At 44.4% G+C, this 15,023-nt stretch overlaps 3 protein-coding genes across 5 annotated transcripts; 2 read left to right on the top strand and 1 right to left on the bottom strand.

Moving 5' to 3' along the window:
- The first annotated feature begins 675 nt into the window (after window positions 1-675).
- On the top strand, window positions 676-5,124 carry LOC127772126 (uncharacterized). Of its 2 annotated transcripts, none has more exons than XM_052298114.1 (12): window positions 676-843; window positions 1,668-1,890; window positions 2,002-2,208; window positions 2,295-2,365; window positions 2,454-2,619; window positions 2,745-3,344; window positions 3,485-3,865; window positions 3,954-4,029; window positions 4,123-4,186; window positions 4,285-4,417; window positions 4,499-4,612; window positions 4,696-5,124. In XM_052298114.1, exons 1-12 carry the CDS (start codon window positions 725-727, stop codon window positions 4,759-4,761), a joined length of 2,220 nt encoding a protein of 739 aa, XP_052154074.1. In that variant the 5' UTR covers window positions 676-724; the 3' UTR covers window positions 4,762-5,124. The 2 variants fall into 2 exon arrangements, with proteins under 2 accessions (XP_052154074.1, XP_052154075.1); XM_052298115.1 differs by lacking the exon at window positions 676-843 and adding an exon at window positions 1,535-1,552.
- A 1,502-nt stretch (window positions 5,125-6,626) lies between these two features.
- On the top strand, window positions 6,627-9,369 carry LOC127771170 (uncharacterized). Its single transcript, XM_052297009.1, has 4 exons — window positions 6,627-7,378; window positions 7,880-7,999; window positions 8,959-9,004; window positions 9,098-9,369. The coding sequence occupies exons 1-3, from the start codon at window positions 6,806-6,808 to the stop codon at window positions 8,968-8,970; spliced, it is 705 nt and encodes a 234-aa protein (XP_052152969.1). The 5' UTR covers window positions 6,627-6,805; the 3' UTR covers window positions 8,971-9,004; window positions 9,098-9,369.
- Window positions 9,370-10,037: 668 nt separating this feature from the next.
- Window positions 10,038-14,894, bottom strand: LOC127771169 (uncharacterized). Of its 2 annotated transcripts, XM_052297008.1 has the most exons (16): window positions 14,544-14,894; window positions 14,305-14,467; window positions 13,685-14,037; window positions 13,213-13,336; window positions 13,014-13,128; window positions 12,782-12,924; window positions 12,619-12,690; window positions 12,206-12,274; window positions 12,048-12,128; window positions 11,838-11,957; window positions 11,689-11,763; window positions 11,427-11,507; window positions 10,853-10,926; window positions 10,714-10,774; window positions 10,416-10,471; window positions 10,038-10,239 (listed from the first exon to the last, which is right to left on the bottom strand). In XM_052297008.1, the coding sequence occupies exons 2-16, from the start codon at window positions 14,410-14,412 to the stop codon at window positions 10,161-10,163; spliced, it is 1,611 nt and encodes a 536-aa protein (XP_052152968.1). In that variant the 5' UTR covers window positions 14,413-14,467; window positions 14,544-14,894; the 3' UTR covers window positions 10,038-10,160. The 2 variants fall into 2 exon arrangements, with proteins under 2 accessions (XP_052152968.1, XP_052152967.1); XM_052297007.1 differs by having other exon boundaries at window positions 14,305-14,894.
- Window positions 14,895-15,023: the final 129 nt, after the last annotated feature.

A 15,023-nucleotide genomic window follows, 5' to 3' on the forward strand; every position in this document is an offset into this window, starting at 1 on the left:
AACAATTAGATACCCCAAATCTCAAACGCAGTTGATGATGAGGTGAAAACGAGAGAGATTCTCACTGTACATCAGTACATCCTGCCGAGAATCTTGACAGTAAAATGTATGGCTGCGAAGCCCGAAGGAGGTAATAACAAAACTAGTAATCCCAACAAGGCCCTGACGCCTGACTTTTCATTGAGCCGTGGTCTCCGCGGTGAAAGCGACGACTCCTTTTGGTATGGCAACATTCTTACACCCCTATGGCGACATCCTTTGTAGCAAGTCTGCAGGAGTGTGTGGTCTCGCACTCTGGCCTCGGCCTGTACAACGTATCATTTATCTCCCTTTTTTTTAGAGCAAATCGAATCCTTTTTTTCCTGCCCACAGATTCGCACAGCTAAAAGCGAAAGATGATGTATAAATTACTTAGTACGAAACTCTGTCTGTCATTTGGAAATACTACTTTTTTCTTTCTTTCTCTCGCTCTATCTGCAATTCCTGCATTTATCAAACTGCCTAACCTCTTTACGTGCAGAGAAAAAGAAAATGCCCCCCACGTGATCACATCCTGCACTCTATATTGACGGCATTATATCAAACATCCTGTACTTCGTTGTCATCGTGCGACTTCTTCGCGTTGTGAGTTGTGACCCGTGAAGACCGCTATATATACACACGCTACTAGCCCCTGTTGCATTGCATACACATATTCATTGCCTCATTGGTACTTTGGTTAGCTATGGGCTCCCTACCCGCCGCCGACAAGCCGTTGCCGGCGCTCCGGTACCCTCCGGCTCGCCGCGACGACGACATTGTCGACGACTACCATGGAGTTACCGTGCCGGACCCCTACAGATGGTGAGTGTCTTGTCGACGGCTGTTTCCGTTCCTCTGTAATCGATTCTGTCTTGTTTTGAGAGGCACTCTGTTTGTTACGTTATGTTCTGCGCATCTGCTTGTTCTGAATTTTACCCTTTCTACCCGGCTTGAACCATTTCTCTGTTCGTGCAACATGAAAAAACATAGTTCCTAAATTCATGGAAAGAAGTACTGCTTCAGGATAAGAGTGTTAGAATTCCTGAGGTTCAGTTTTTTTTTAATCTCATTTCTTAATAAACTTCGGCCGGCTTAGGGCCTGGCGAAACAGTTTTTTTATATAAAAATATTCATTAGATTATTGACATGTATTATCTACTTTATTGTAGGATAAATTAAATATTTTTTATAAACAAGTTATCTAAATAATACTTTCTCCGTTTCACTATGTAAGTCTTTTTTTTTGTGGGGCACTATATATGTCTAGATTTATTAATGTTAATATGAATGTGGGAATGCTAGAATGATTTATATTATTAAACGGAGGGAGTACAGTAGAAGAGATTTTCTTTTGAAAAGAATGTAAGTATTTTAGCATATGGTGTGCAGTAAGAATGTAAGACGCATTCCCTTGTATACCGCAGTCAAAACACTTGGTAAATCCCAGAATGATAGCGTTTGGAATACCACTATATAGTGCAGACGAAATGCAAATCGAAGCAGAGTGGAACACTTGAACACGATTCTTCCCGTACGTTCTCAGTCCATCCGATCGAAACAAAGCATGACTAATTTTGTTCTTATTATTGTTGGACCGTGCGTGGTTGATGATCGCTGATGTATTGTAAAATTGACCGCGAGTGAAGGATGGAGGAGCTGGAGTCGGAGGAGGTGAAGGGGTTCGTGGACGCGCAGGCGGCCGTGGCCGAGGCGGTGCTCTCCACCTGCGACGACCACCGCGTCCGCCTGCGCGGGCAGCTCACCGCGCTCTTCGACCACCGGCGCTACCGCGCCCCGTTCAAGCGCGCCGGCAGCTACTTCTACCTCCACAACCCCGGCCTCCAGCCGCACAGCGCCCTCTACGTCCAGGTCAATCAAAGCCCCCCACGCGAATCTCGAGGCCACCCAGCAGAGTCCGAGAGAGACGCTAGCTTTCTGCAATCTGAACCGTCGCTTTTGTTGTTGTTGTTGTTGTTGCAGCACGGGCTGGGGGGCGGGGAGGAACCTGACGTGTTGCTGGACCCAAACACGTTCAGCGACGACGCCACCGTGTCGCTCGCCATGTTCGGCGTCAGCCACGACGGCGAGCACCTGGCGTACGGCACCAGCGCGAGCGGCAGCGACTGGGTCACCATCCGGGTGATGCGCGTGCGCGACAGGCGGCACCTGCACGACGAGATATGCTGGGTGAGCTACCCTCTGCCCCCGTGCGTGGCGCACGGTCGATCGTTTCAGAGATCCCTAATATGATTGTGAATTCGAGAAATTTGCAGGTGAAATTCTCGGCCATCGCGTGGACTCGCGACGGGAAGGGGTTCTTCTACTCTCGTTTTCCAGCTCCAAAGTAAGTGCCAACATATAGTAGTGGATTTGTTGAAATATGCTACTCCTACAGTCCTACTTGACATAGCGTCGTTTGTTTGGACGAGCAGGAATGATGGGGCGCCATTGGGTGCTGGGATCAAGACTAGTGTTAATCTCAATCATGAAGTCTATTACCATTTTCTTGGAACCGATCAGTCAGAGGACCTGTTGTGCTGGGAGGACCCTGACCATCCCAAGTACATTTACACCCCTGAAGTTTCAGAAGATGGCAAGGTATGCAGCTATGGCCATGAGTCGATCAACTTAGGACGAAGTTTTGTACAACTCTGAATCTTTTCTAAGCATTGACAAACATGAGCTACTCCTGAGCTGATATCTCATCACTTCACTTGTTGCAGTATGTGATTCTGTCAGTCGCAGAAACTTCAGAACCGGTAAACAAGTTATACTACTATGACCTCTCGGCTCTCCCTGACGGCCTGGAAGGCATGAAGGGAAACCATGGCAATGCCATGCTTCCTTTTGTTAAGCTTGTGGATGAATTTGAAGCATACTACGCACTCATCGCCAATGACGACACTCAATTCACATTTCTCACTAACAAGAATGCTCCAAAGTACAAGCTGTCGAGGATTGATGTCAACGAGCCACACTCATGGATGGATATTCTCCCTGAAGACGAGAAGGCTGTCCTAGAGTCGGCTTGTGCAGTCCATGGTGATAAGCTTCTGGTAAACTACCTGTCGGATGTCAAGTATGTCTTGCAGATGAGGAGCTTGGTTACCGGGGAGTTGCTCCATGACATACCCATTGACATTGGCAGCGTCAATGGGATCTCTGGCAGACGTGACAATTCAGAGGTGTTCATCGAGTTTGCTAGCTTCCTTACTCCCGGAATCATCTATAGGTGTGATGTCAGCAAGGAGACTCCCGAGATGAACATATACAGAGAAATCTCGGTTGGTGGTTTTGATCGCACAGATTTTGAAGCAAAGCAGGTAATTTTCAATAGCATTACGAGCTCTTAGCACGATACCTGAACTTTGTAGAAGTACAATGCATTTTCAGAGTTGCACAATTCCTGTTTGTAATTCAGCTAGCATTTCTCCCTATTTTTTTTCCTCTCCATTTTTTTCAGGTGTTCTACCCTAGCAAGGATGGAACCAAGATCCCAATGTTCATCGTGTCGAAGAAAAGCATCGTTCTTGATGGATCTCACCCGACTCTGCTGTACGGCTACGGTGGCTTCGGCATGAACATGACGCCCCATTTCAGCGTCACCCGCATCGTCCTCATGCGGAATCTCGGGTTCGTGTCGTGCATCGCCAACATCCGAGGCGGCGGGGAGTACGGCGAGGACTGGCACAAGGCCGGGTCGCTCGCGAACAAGCAGAACTGCTTCGACGATTTCATCGCGGCTGGTGAGTTCCTCGTCTCTGCAGGCTACACGAACCCGAGCAGGCTGTGCGTCGAGGGTGCGAGCAACGGGGGTCTTCTTGTAGCTGCCTGCATCAACCAGGTTTTCTCACTGTAACCTCTTCAGTTTTTTCAGTTCTCTGCAGAAGATTGAGCAAGAACTCACTGTGGATTGTGCATTTTTTTTACAGCGTCCGGACCTTTTTGGTTGTGCTCTGGCTCACGTGGGTGTCATGGACATGCTTCGATTCCACAAGTTCACCATAGGTTCTGACTCATCCCTGAAACCCATATACTTGAACTTTCTTTTTCGTTGAAATATTTCATCTCACCAATGTGCTCGGCAACACTTGCATGCAGGCCGTGCATGGACCTGTGATTTCGGCTGCTCGGAGAAGGAAGAGGAATTCCACTGGCTCATCAAGTATGGCACTAGCCCTCTCTCTGACCACCAAGGAATTCTTAATCCTTTTTTCCTTCAGTCACATCATAACTTAGCAATGCCAAACTACTGACGTGCAGGTACTCTCCCCTCCACAACGTCAGGCGGCCATGGGAGAAAGGTCACCGGAGGCAGCAGTACCCTTCCACCATGCTGCTGACGGCGGACCACGACGACCGCGTCGTGCCGTCGCACACGCTCAAATTCCTCGCGGTGCGACCCGTGATCTCTCCTCCTACCTTCGCCGCCATTTTCTCTGGATTCTGATGAATTTTCTCTGTTGATTGGGGGCAGACGATGCAGCACGTACTGTGCACGAGCGTGAAGGAGAGCCCGCAGACGAACCCGATCGTCGCGCGGATCGACCGCAAGAGCGGGCACGGATGCGGCCGCTCCACGCAGAAAATCGTAGGCGAAATCTTTGCTCGTCTGTGTGTGTCACGTTTTTTTCTGCTGATTTAACTGAATTTTGCTCCGTCCGTGGGTGGCAGATCGACGAAGCTGCGGACAGGTATGCGTTCGCGGCAAAGATGATGGGGATCTCTTGGATCGACTGAACAAGCCTCCGAGCAGTTGGTGCCTTGGTGGGTGCTAATGGGTTTAACTTCTTATAGCATATAACCCTATAAAATTTGAGAGTTGGATCTAGAATGAGATGAACACAACTTCTGTATATTTTTGGCTTAAAAATATTTAAGGGCTAGATATGGTTGTGAAAAAAATCCATGGGTCTCACCAATATTTAGAGATTGGTTAGTTGGCTATGGTCATTAGATAGGTGTCTAAAAAAACCGTGATGTGAGAAGGATAAAATTTATTCCCTCTTACACTCGCCATAAGAAGGTGAGACTCAAACCTGGGTGAATGCATTCACAAATATGTGCGCTCACCACGGTTTTTTTTTTTTTTTGAGAATTACACAGTACAACGCAGATAGTCATAACGCACGCACGCAAACTTTACCCCTACGAGCATATTCGAAGATTGGGCCGGCAAATCCATCTTGGAGATTGACGAAGTCACCACAGAATTTGTAATGTAATTGGTCGGGTTTTTATAGTGATTGGCATGGTAACTTTGCATCTTCTATCTTCTTATGTAGTTCGCTGAAAAAAAATAGTGATTGGCATGGTTGATACTCGATATGTACATATATTACGGATTTCATCACCTATTCCTAGATGGAAAACAGTTGTGAAACTATGAATGTATAAAAGGAGCTTGATCATGATTTTCTACCCATATCTGGGAGTGCCGAAGTTTCTCTAATATTTTGAAGACGTATTCATTCTCCTCCCAATCCTAACCTACCATGCGCAGCGTGAGAAAACCATGTAAAAAACCGAACCAGCCCACCCACTGCACCCCCTAGGCTCCCTTCCCCGACTGTGTGAGAGAAAAAAAACTAACAGCGCCTTATCGTTGGCATATTTTCTGAATATGCCAAATGGCATATTTGCAAACGAAAATCAATTTGTGAATAAAACTTTTATATATGTGTGTGTTCTTAGCGATCTAAAAGCAAAGGCTGAAAAATAAATTTCGATGAAAAAACCTCAAAATCAGCTCCAAATTTAACGTTGAAAATTCAAATTTTGGCTGATAAGCATATGAATATGCCAAACGATGAGCCCATAAAGCACCATGTCTTCTTCTCGCTAGAAAAACCATAGTTTAAATAACCAACAGAAATACCGCCTAAAAAGCAATCCAATAGTCCCACCGGGAAAAGACATCTAAAATCAGTTTGGGCCTAAAAGACAAGTATGACAGTTGATTTTATGGGTCTATTGCAATGCAGGTCCATTTAACTAGTGGGGAGAAGGAGAAAGAGAGAAGGGTGTGTTCAAAGTAAAACAAAAGAAAAGTGGCCAAATTGCGAGCATAATTATTCAAAGCTAGATTAAATCATACTATTTCATATGGTAACTGTAGTTGATATACAACCCTCGCTAGAGTTATGGTAGGCAAGATTACAACTATTTTTTATATAGATCAATATCAATAAAGTATAATTGTATTCGATATACAACACTCACTTATATGGTTTAAAAGTACAAATGTATTTTGTATATACATTTTATATACCAATCAATCAATTTCTGTTGTTATAATCTAATAGACTACTACTGCATCTATTTCAAAATATAATAATTTTTAGCTATATATCTAGATAAGAATATAATTGGATGGACAATTTATTACTATATTTTAGGATATTTTAGGATGTATGTAGTAACTTATATTGGATGGATGATTTCAGGTGAACTTGAACATATAAACATTGCTCAAAGGGCACTACCGTATAAACCGAAACTTGGAGATGCCCAGCTCAATATGCAATTCAGGTTCTCAAAATAAAAGAAAATGCAATTCAGTGGAAAAGATCTAGAAAAGTGGTAACCGGCACGCGACCACGCGTACAGAGTAAGCTGATCGCACGCGTACACTATCCGGGCACCAAAACCGCTGCTCAAACCAACAAACCCTCCCGGCCCCGGAAATCCCACGAATCCGCAAACCAGTTCGCCCCCCAAATCCGACCGCCGCTCAAGCCCCACGCCGCGCCACCGGCCGCCACCGCCGCCGCGGACAGCCGCGATGCCGAAGAAGATGGGCGTCAACTCCAAGGCGGAGGCGGCCCGCGAGCGCCGCTCCGTCGCGGAGGCCGACCGCCGGGACCGCGTCGAGCGCGGCAAGGAGGAGGAGTACTGGCGCGAGGCCGAGGGCCCCAAGTCCCGCGCCGCGCGCCGCCGGGAGGAGGACGCCGAGAAGCGCGCCGAGGCCGCCGCCCGCAAGGCCGAGAACCGCCGCCTCGCGGAGGCCGAGGCCGCCTCCGCCTCCGCCTCCGCGCCGTCCAAGACGGCCGCCCGCAAGGCCTCCCGCGTCGGCGCCCCGGCGCCCAAGGTCACCGAGGCCGAGCTCGCGCGCCGCCGCGAGGACGAGCGGCTCCGCCTGGAGCGCGAGGCCGAGGCCGCCAAGAAGCGCGCCGCGCGCACCGCCGAGGAGGAGGAGTACGAGCGCGTCGTCTTGGTCGCCAACACCAACAGGGACGACTCCATCATCGAGGCGAGGTCGGTCGACGAGGCCATCGCGCGGATGTCGCTGGTTGACTCAGAGGGAGCCTTGCCCGCCGACAAGCACCCTGAGCGTCGCCTGAAGGCATCATTCAAGGTATAGTGACCAAACTTTGTGCTTATTTTAACTCAATTGCTGCCCGATAGTGTGGAATCGTGTTTACTTCTCAAAATATGTTGCTTGAAGACAATGAATTGAGCACCTCACTACTACCATGTATGCATATGATACAATGGTAGTCGTTGGTTGTAGACTTGTAGTTTCTACTTTCTACTGTGATTGTAAATCACAACAAAAATGGGAAAAAAATCACAACAGATTGAAGTCTGAATGCAGGTTAGTATGGCATGTATTATTTTTCCTCTCCACTTTGTGTCGTAACTTAATTATGGAAATTGACATGTTATCCCATTTTGTAATAGAATGACAACTGCTAATATGGTACTTCATTAGACAATCTTAAGTTTGATGTAGCACAAACTCGGTTAGATTTGATTTTCCCATATGATTATTTCATTATTTGACTTACTAGGATGTTTGATGTGCAACGATTGAACATTCGGCGTTTGAATTTATTTGTGATAATCTTGATGATAGGCATTTGAAGAAGCAGAACTCCCTAAGTTGAAGGAAGAAAAGCCAGGCCTAACACTGAATCAGTACAAAGACATGATATGGAAGCTATGGAAGAAGTCTCCAGACAACCCTCTTAACCAGGTTTGCTCACATAAAGATATTTAATTTAGCTTGTTCCTGCTTACACATAATCCTTGCACATTCTAGGTTATTGTTGTGTATTTTAATCTGCATGCTCTACCACTAAAACATTTTATTCAAAATTATGTTCCCTTAATGTTGTGAACTCAAAAAGGGTTACGATTGTCAATTGTGGTGGTCTACTCGAATGTACGAAGAATGGATGCAATTTGGGTATCGCATTAAAGTTAAGGTTTTCACTTAACACCACATGTTTTTACATTGGATTGGGCTGTTCTGCTGGCTTAGGATCATCCTAGAGGCGAGTAGGCAGCAGCCTGCAGCTTCTCTTAAGCACCGGCATTCATGACCCCGCCGGAGTTGTTGCGATGGTGCAGAACATGGGCAGGCAACAACCAAGGAAAGAGGGACCTAGGGCAGGCATTTGTGGTGAAGGCAAAGTGTAGGTGAGCAGCATGTCCATGCATGAGGAGAAGAAGAGCGGCTCCGGGGTGAATTGTCATGGATGGTGGGAATGTGCAGAGACATTGGTGATGACGGTGGCTAGGACGCGGACAGGGTGAATCCTCGACGGTGGCAGTGGTGGTGGCTGGATCGTGATTTTCTGACACGAAGGTTAGTGACGGTGGCAGTCAGGAAGCGGGCGTGGCGGCAGCAGCGTGGACACAGGGAAGGACTGAGAAGATGGCCAGTTCATGCTTGCTTGCGTTGTTGCGTTGATGGGTTGGCCCAAATAACCAAACCCCTGGCCCCGTCCAAGGTGCAATGGAGTGCAAAATATGTGGTGTTAAGTGGGAATCTCTAGCTAGACCTAGTCCAGTGTTAAACTTAGGTTAAAAAGATGGCCCAGTGTGAAATTTACTCTTTCTAATATTTGCTTTAACTAAGGAAATCAGAAGTACTATGATTCTTAGATACTTGTATCAATTGTCCATCATCTGACTGGTATTTATATTTAGGCTGCAGAGTGATGATGCATTCCTGCTGAATTGTAGAATTTCCAAGGTAAGTTTTCATGGCATGACCAGACACACATTTTACTGTCAACAATTTTCTTGAACAATAATGCACTAAAACACACTTTTTCTTGATGTGCAGACTTCCAAATGGGTCAGAACTTCATCAGATGCTCATGGACTGAATGTGTGGGAGATGATCAGCTTCTCGGCTAATAATTTACAAAGTGATGCAGTATATATCATGTGAGCTCGTTTTTGTTAGAGATTTTCTTCTGGTTCCTGTTGTGCGTAATGTGGTCGGGGGCACGTTCACTTGAATTTTAACGATTGTCAATTCGAAATTGTGGTTCATACAAGATAGCTATGGCATTGGCTCTCTACCCCAATGTAGGGGACACCTGTTTCTGTTTATATTTGCGGGTGCTTTCCTGCTTTCTCTGCTCATTTCATGGATGGAGTCATTAAGCGTCATAATCCGAGTTCTCACATCGGCAAGCTTGCAGCGTAGCAGTATAAGGGCTGTTCGGGAAGCTTTTAGGATTATGAGAGCCGAGCCTGAGAGGCAGATGGTTGGTAGCCAGCTTCTCAGAATTAAAAAAAGTTGGGTTCCCAGCTTTTGGCTTTTCATTTTCTGGATTCTACAACTTATAACTTCTCAGAATCTGGACCAAAAGCTGAACTGTTTGGGGGAGCGAATCTGAAAAAACAGGTTTCCCAGCTTCTAGCTTCTAGTTTATTTTCTGAATGCTACAGCTACAACTTCTCAGAATCTAAACCAAAGCTGAACTGTTTGGGGAGCTTTTGATTCTGGGTGAAGCTGTAGCAACTATAAGCTTCCTAAACTGGCCCTAAGCCAGTATAAGCATGATTTTTTTTTGGCAACTGTGGCTCATAATATATAGCTGTAAGTTAACATTGGAGCAGCTATAAGCTTCCTAAACAGGCCCTAAGCCAGTATAAGCATGATGTTTTTTTTGGCAAAACTGTGGCTCATAATACATAGCTGTAAGTTGACATTGGAGCAGACTGAGCTCAATTTCTCAAATAGCCTCTCATCAGAAGGTTATACTATAGTAAAATGACATATTTTCTGAACTTGCCTTGTGGTCTTCTGCAGGCTGCGCATTTCATCAGTACAGATAGTGTACAACACCAATAACCAATGATACGAACTGAGCATGATACCATATGACAATAGCATATTACTGCAGGAAGTCCATCTTAACGTCAGTGACATCGAGTTGCAGTATCTCAGTTCTGCAGCTTAACATGACGCCAACACTGCAAGAGCAGCAAGGTCGTTAATATATATGATATGATTTAAAGGAACATGGCGCCAATACAGCAAGAGCAGCAAGGCCATGAACATATTATGAATTTAAAAGGTCGGTTAAAAGGGCTTAGATAAGAAAATATGAGGAATTGAAAATTCAGGCTAGGTTTTTTTTGAAACGAACCTTGGGTGTGTGCGTCCAAGATCTCCGTGCACAAACTCCTTTATGTATGTCCCAGCCTGTATGGACACCAAGGTTGATTAAACCGGAGGGAGCAAACTACAGAATATAAATGCTTTTGATGAATTGCCTTATGACGGATTCACAAAAGCATTTAAGAATTGCAATATTTTTACAAATTGATCTGACATACAAAACCATAATATACAGTGAAGAAGACCACATTCATTCAGCGAAAAATAATAACCCAGGCAATCACAAAAGATAGAACTGACGGGAAGGACAAAATTGCAATGCTTACTTGAGTGCATAGATGCAACAGGTAATAGTTTGACCCGCCAGAAATTTTTTCAATCTCCATCCTGACAGATGGTTTTCTGTTTCTCAGATTTATGGAACATAAAATGGATTTGACAAAGCTGAAATCAGTCTCAACTCACCAGTGTATAATCCGTTTTCTCTCTAATGGACTTCTACGATGTAAGACTCTTATTGGCGTCTTTTGTACAATTTCCTACACAGCAAGCAAGAGTTACTATGTTCACATAGTATCCAAATACCTTAGAACAACAAAGAAAATAGAAAATCAATGACCTTAGCTAAGATCCAAACCTATTCTTTCCAAATATGAAATATATTAGTCACAAATAAGCATGATACATATAAGACTCAGATTTATTCGGAAACAGCATGTGGACATTAAGGCAGAGAAGGTCTTACTGGATAAACATTTGAGGCCAAAGGTTATGACTGTAATGGCCACTGGCAGTTTAAAATTTACAAGAAATCATCCATTATTTCCTGTGATCGCCCATACAGTATTTTTCTACTGTTGTAGACTTATTCTGCACAACCCGTGTTCTGGTTCTAATTTATTAGATCAGGACAATCTTATGGGATATGGCAGCACGTTGCTAGGTGTGAAAAGAAAATGAAAAAAAAACAACCAAAGAACATGATCAAAAGTCAAAACAACACTCTGCAGGTCTTTAGTAGAAAGAAAATATGTTATACCATATCTTTGATAAGAGAAATATTATGTAGGTCATCATCCGTCAGAGGGCGAGACGTCCATATGAGGGCAGCATACTGCTTCTGCACACGTATAGTAGAATTAAGCACTGACAATCAGCAAAAGGTTATCACCTTTCGGCAACAAAGTTATTTATGGCTTCAGACAACAATGCAATAAGTATGAAACATATTATGTTAAATACAATAACAAACTTTGATGCTATCGTTTCAGTAAAGTGATATATCATCAGTGGTAGAGTACCTGCTTCTCTGCTTCTCCTTCCCGCATCATTGTCCATATTTCACTGCCTACCAGCTTGAGATTTCTAACCCTGACCTATAAAATGCTGAAGCATAAGCACATCATATCTAATCCAAGTGCGATGTTGATACCCTTTACTGTGTTCTTACATGTTTCTTTTCAGAGTCATTAATCTTATCTGCTATTTGTTGAACTTCAGTAGCAGATGGAATAGATCGCACATTCAAGACTTCAACTAAGAATGGACGACCAGATCCAAGCATCCGAACCTGCATATATGGTTCATTCAGCATAGAAATAACAACAGATACTCTGATGAAAAAAATAGCAAAAGACACAACTCAAAACCATGGGATTACATCAATATCTTCTCTTCCAGCAGCATGGAACTTATAGCCATCACCTTTGCAGATGGCACGGACATTCTCCCCAATTATCTCCTACAAAGGGGTATGGGGATGTTCAGTTGTACTTTTATTTCTTGGGTTGAGACAGCATATAAGGTATTGTGTCTTACCTCAACTGATGCTTCCCCCATTCTCTCATCATCAATTATCCAACATGACTGGCTGACATTCCTTGAAAGCTGATAATGAGGAACGTTGTCATGAGGGAAACAACTCAGTTGAATCGCACAGCATCAATTAAAGTGCAAACATGCAAAGAAACCTTTAGTTTGCTTCTATGCACTGAGTATGAGGAAACACTTCCAAGTGGCATTCCTAATGGTAATAATCCATTACAGAAGACACTGCTGCAACAAAAATATTTTTCTGTTGCCTAACTTAAGGTTGTCCTATGATTATACAGAACTACATAGTTGTTCCAAGTACGTAATTAGGAGATTAGCAACTACAAAAAGGATTACTGTAGTGTTGCTGACATACTGATGAATTATGCAAGTTAAGACCAAGTATTCGTGGAGCATACCTTCAAGTATCTTCCACCAATATATATGGGTGACCGTTGGCAAGATATCACAAGATGGCAGGGTTCTAACACCTGAAGGGAGATATAAATAAGTGAACCAAAATCAGTAATATATATGTCTGATTTCTTGACCAAATTGGCACAATGATAGAACATTTGGCACCTTTTCAGGTGGCAATTGAAATAAACTACGGAAGTCTTGATCTTGAATGCCTTCAAGGGTCTTGTTGATGAATGCATCTGATTCACTTAATATTTGTTTATCATCATCTGTTGAGCCCCTTTTACTGCTTCCATCTCTTGATTCTGTTGAGACATCAGACAAAACAATAAAATAAAATGTTGAAAAATGACCGCCCATCAACAATGCAGTCTTTCTTCATTAATTTCTATACCTGTTTTTCTTTTACGACCACGGTCATTTGGCAGTAGCCTTAGAAGCTTTTGTGAACCTTCATCATGAGTATAAGTTAAGCGAATTCGAAATGAATTATTACCATGTTTCACATTCTGCACGAAATTAGTCAACCGTTTTGAGATAAGTAAACAAGCAATGCTTGATTTCAGGAGATATTATCAGAAAAAGGCATTTACCATTTGTTTTTCTACTGACGGTACTAGCAATATTCTCAAGGCCTCCTTCACTGACATTGTCTGTTGAGAAAATATTTTTTCATCGAACCAATTTGCACTGCCATATTTCTCTTTCATATATAACCTATTAAAGACAGAAATGCCAGCACGTTATGAAAATGCCAGTGCAGTGTCATCATAGATTTAATATAAGCACACAACAGAAAGTTCCATCTGTGGTTGAGAACAAACACAGTAAATTGTTGAAGTATAATTATTATCCATCAAGACTGAATATACTTCATTTCTCTGAATTTTTTGCTAATTAAAAAAATGTAAATACCTTTCACTTACAAATGGTTGCATTATATATCACCACTTACATAATTTTAGCTTTTAAAAATGATTAATATGTGGCACCCCTTCAGTCACAAACCAATTCATGGTGCTGTATAAAAAAGTGAGGCAAAAATTCTTAGGTGCAGATGGTTACCTAATGGCACGATCATTAGCTGCTATAACTGCAGGCAGTGAAATTTCTAGGGAGAACTCATCGACTTGGTGACCCTCTCTCTGGACTGCTTCAGATATAATTGAAGTAACATTATCGATAGGAGAAACACTACGGAGTGGTTCTACACCATCATCTTGATAGCAGGTGGGCAGTAACACTCCAAAGCAAATAGAGCAGTACGCCTCATCTTTTGACAAACATGAACAAGACCCACTTTTTGCGGAATCGTCATGCTCTTCAAGAAACGAATGCAGAACTGATGCCGTAAGAGAAAGGCATGGTGCTGCATAACTAAAGGCTCCAAAGAACCGAAAGATGCACCGCACACAGACCTGCAAATATTGTGCAAAAATGTTGACAAATTTCTCCGTGTGTGAAACTGAAAAATCATTGGGTTCAGCATGGCATCGAAATGTTCATTCAGTAAAGGGGAGGAAATGGATTCCACAACATAATCGTAGTAATACACGAACAATACGTAACACCCAGTACGCTATCCAAAAATATTTCCGTAATAGGTGAAATCGGAATTGGGGGAAGTTAAACATGGATTGGATAGTGAAAAGTGTGCAGCAGAGGGCATGACTGAGAAGACGAACCCCGACGGAGAGGAGGTGGTGGATGGCGTGGAGCGGTGGGAAGGAGGACGCCGCTGCGCGTTCGAGGATGCTCCTCGCCTCCGCATCCACGTCCGCTGCGGCCGCCATGGTCCTCGACGCGGTTGATTAAACCCTAGTTAATCCCCTCTAGTTCAGACTAGTCCTATGGAGAGAGAGACCTCCTTCCTTCATCTGAACTTGGGCCACCTGATTTAACACTAATCTCAAAGCAAACAAACCTCTCAAAATTTCACCCTTCTTCTTCCTCCCTCCTTGCTGCTCGCCGCCTACCGGCGGCCACCGGCACCGGTCGTAAAGGTCAGAGCAGAGCGAGGAGAAGGGTGCATTCAACACAACAGCGAGGCTCGCAGTCCGCCCATCGCCGTTCCTGCTGCGGTTGGGCGTGAGAACACCGTGATCCTGCCGCGGCCGGGAACGGACCGGTGCAGATCCCACCGTAATGGAGCGGAAATCGCCGCCGATGCCTCGGCCGTCGGGGGCGCCGAGCCGCTCGCCGCCGCGTCGCCGTCCACGGTGGTTGTCGGCCTCGAGGCGAACAGTGGCGGGCTCCGCAGAGAGAAGCTTTGCGCCGTAGAGGAGAACAGAGAGGTACGCTGCTCTACGTTTTGTGCTAAGGCACGTGTCACACAGATGTTCAATGTTCTTCAGAGATCAGGTGAAGGGCGGGCCAAGATCTTCAGAGTAATTCTTTTCTTATT

This window comes from Oryza glaberrima, chromosome 4, assembly GCF_000147395.1.
Source record: "Oryza glaberrima chromosome 4, OglaRS2, whole genome shotgun sequence".
Classification (NCBI taxonomy): Eukaryota; Viridiplantae; Streptophyta; class Magnoliopsida; order Poales; family Poaceae; genus Oryza; species Oryza glaberrima.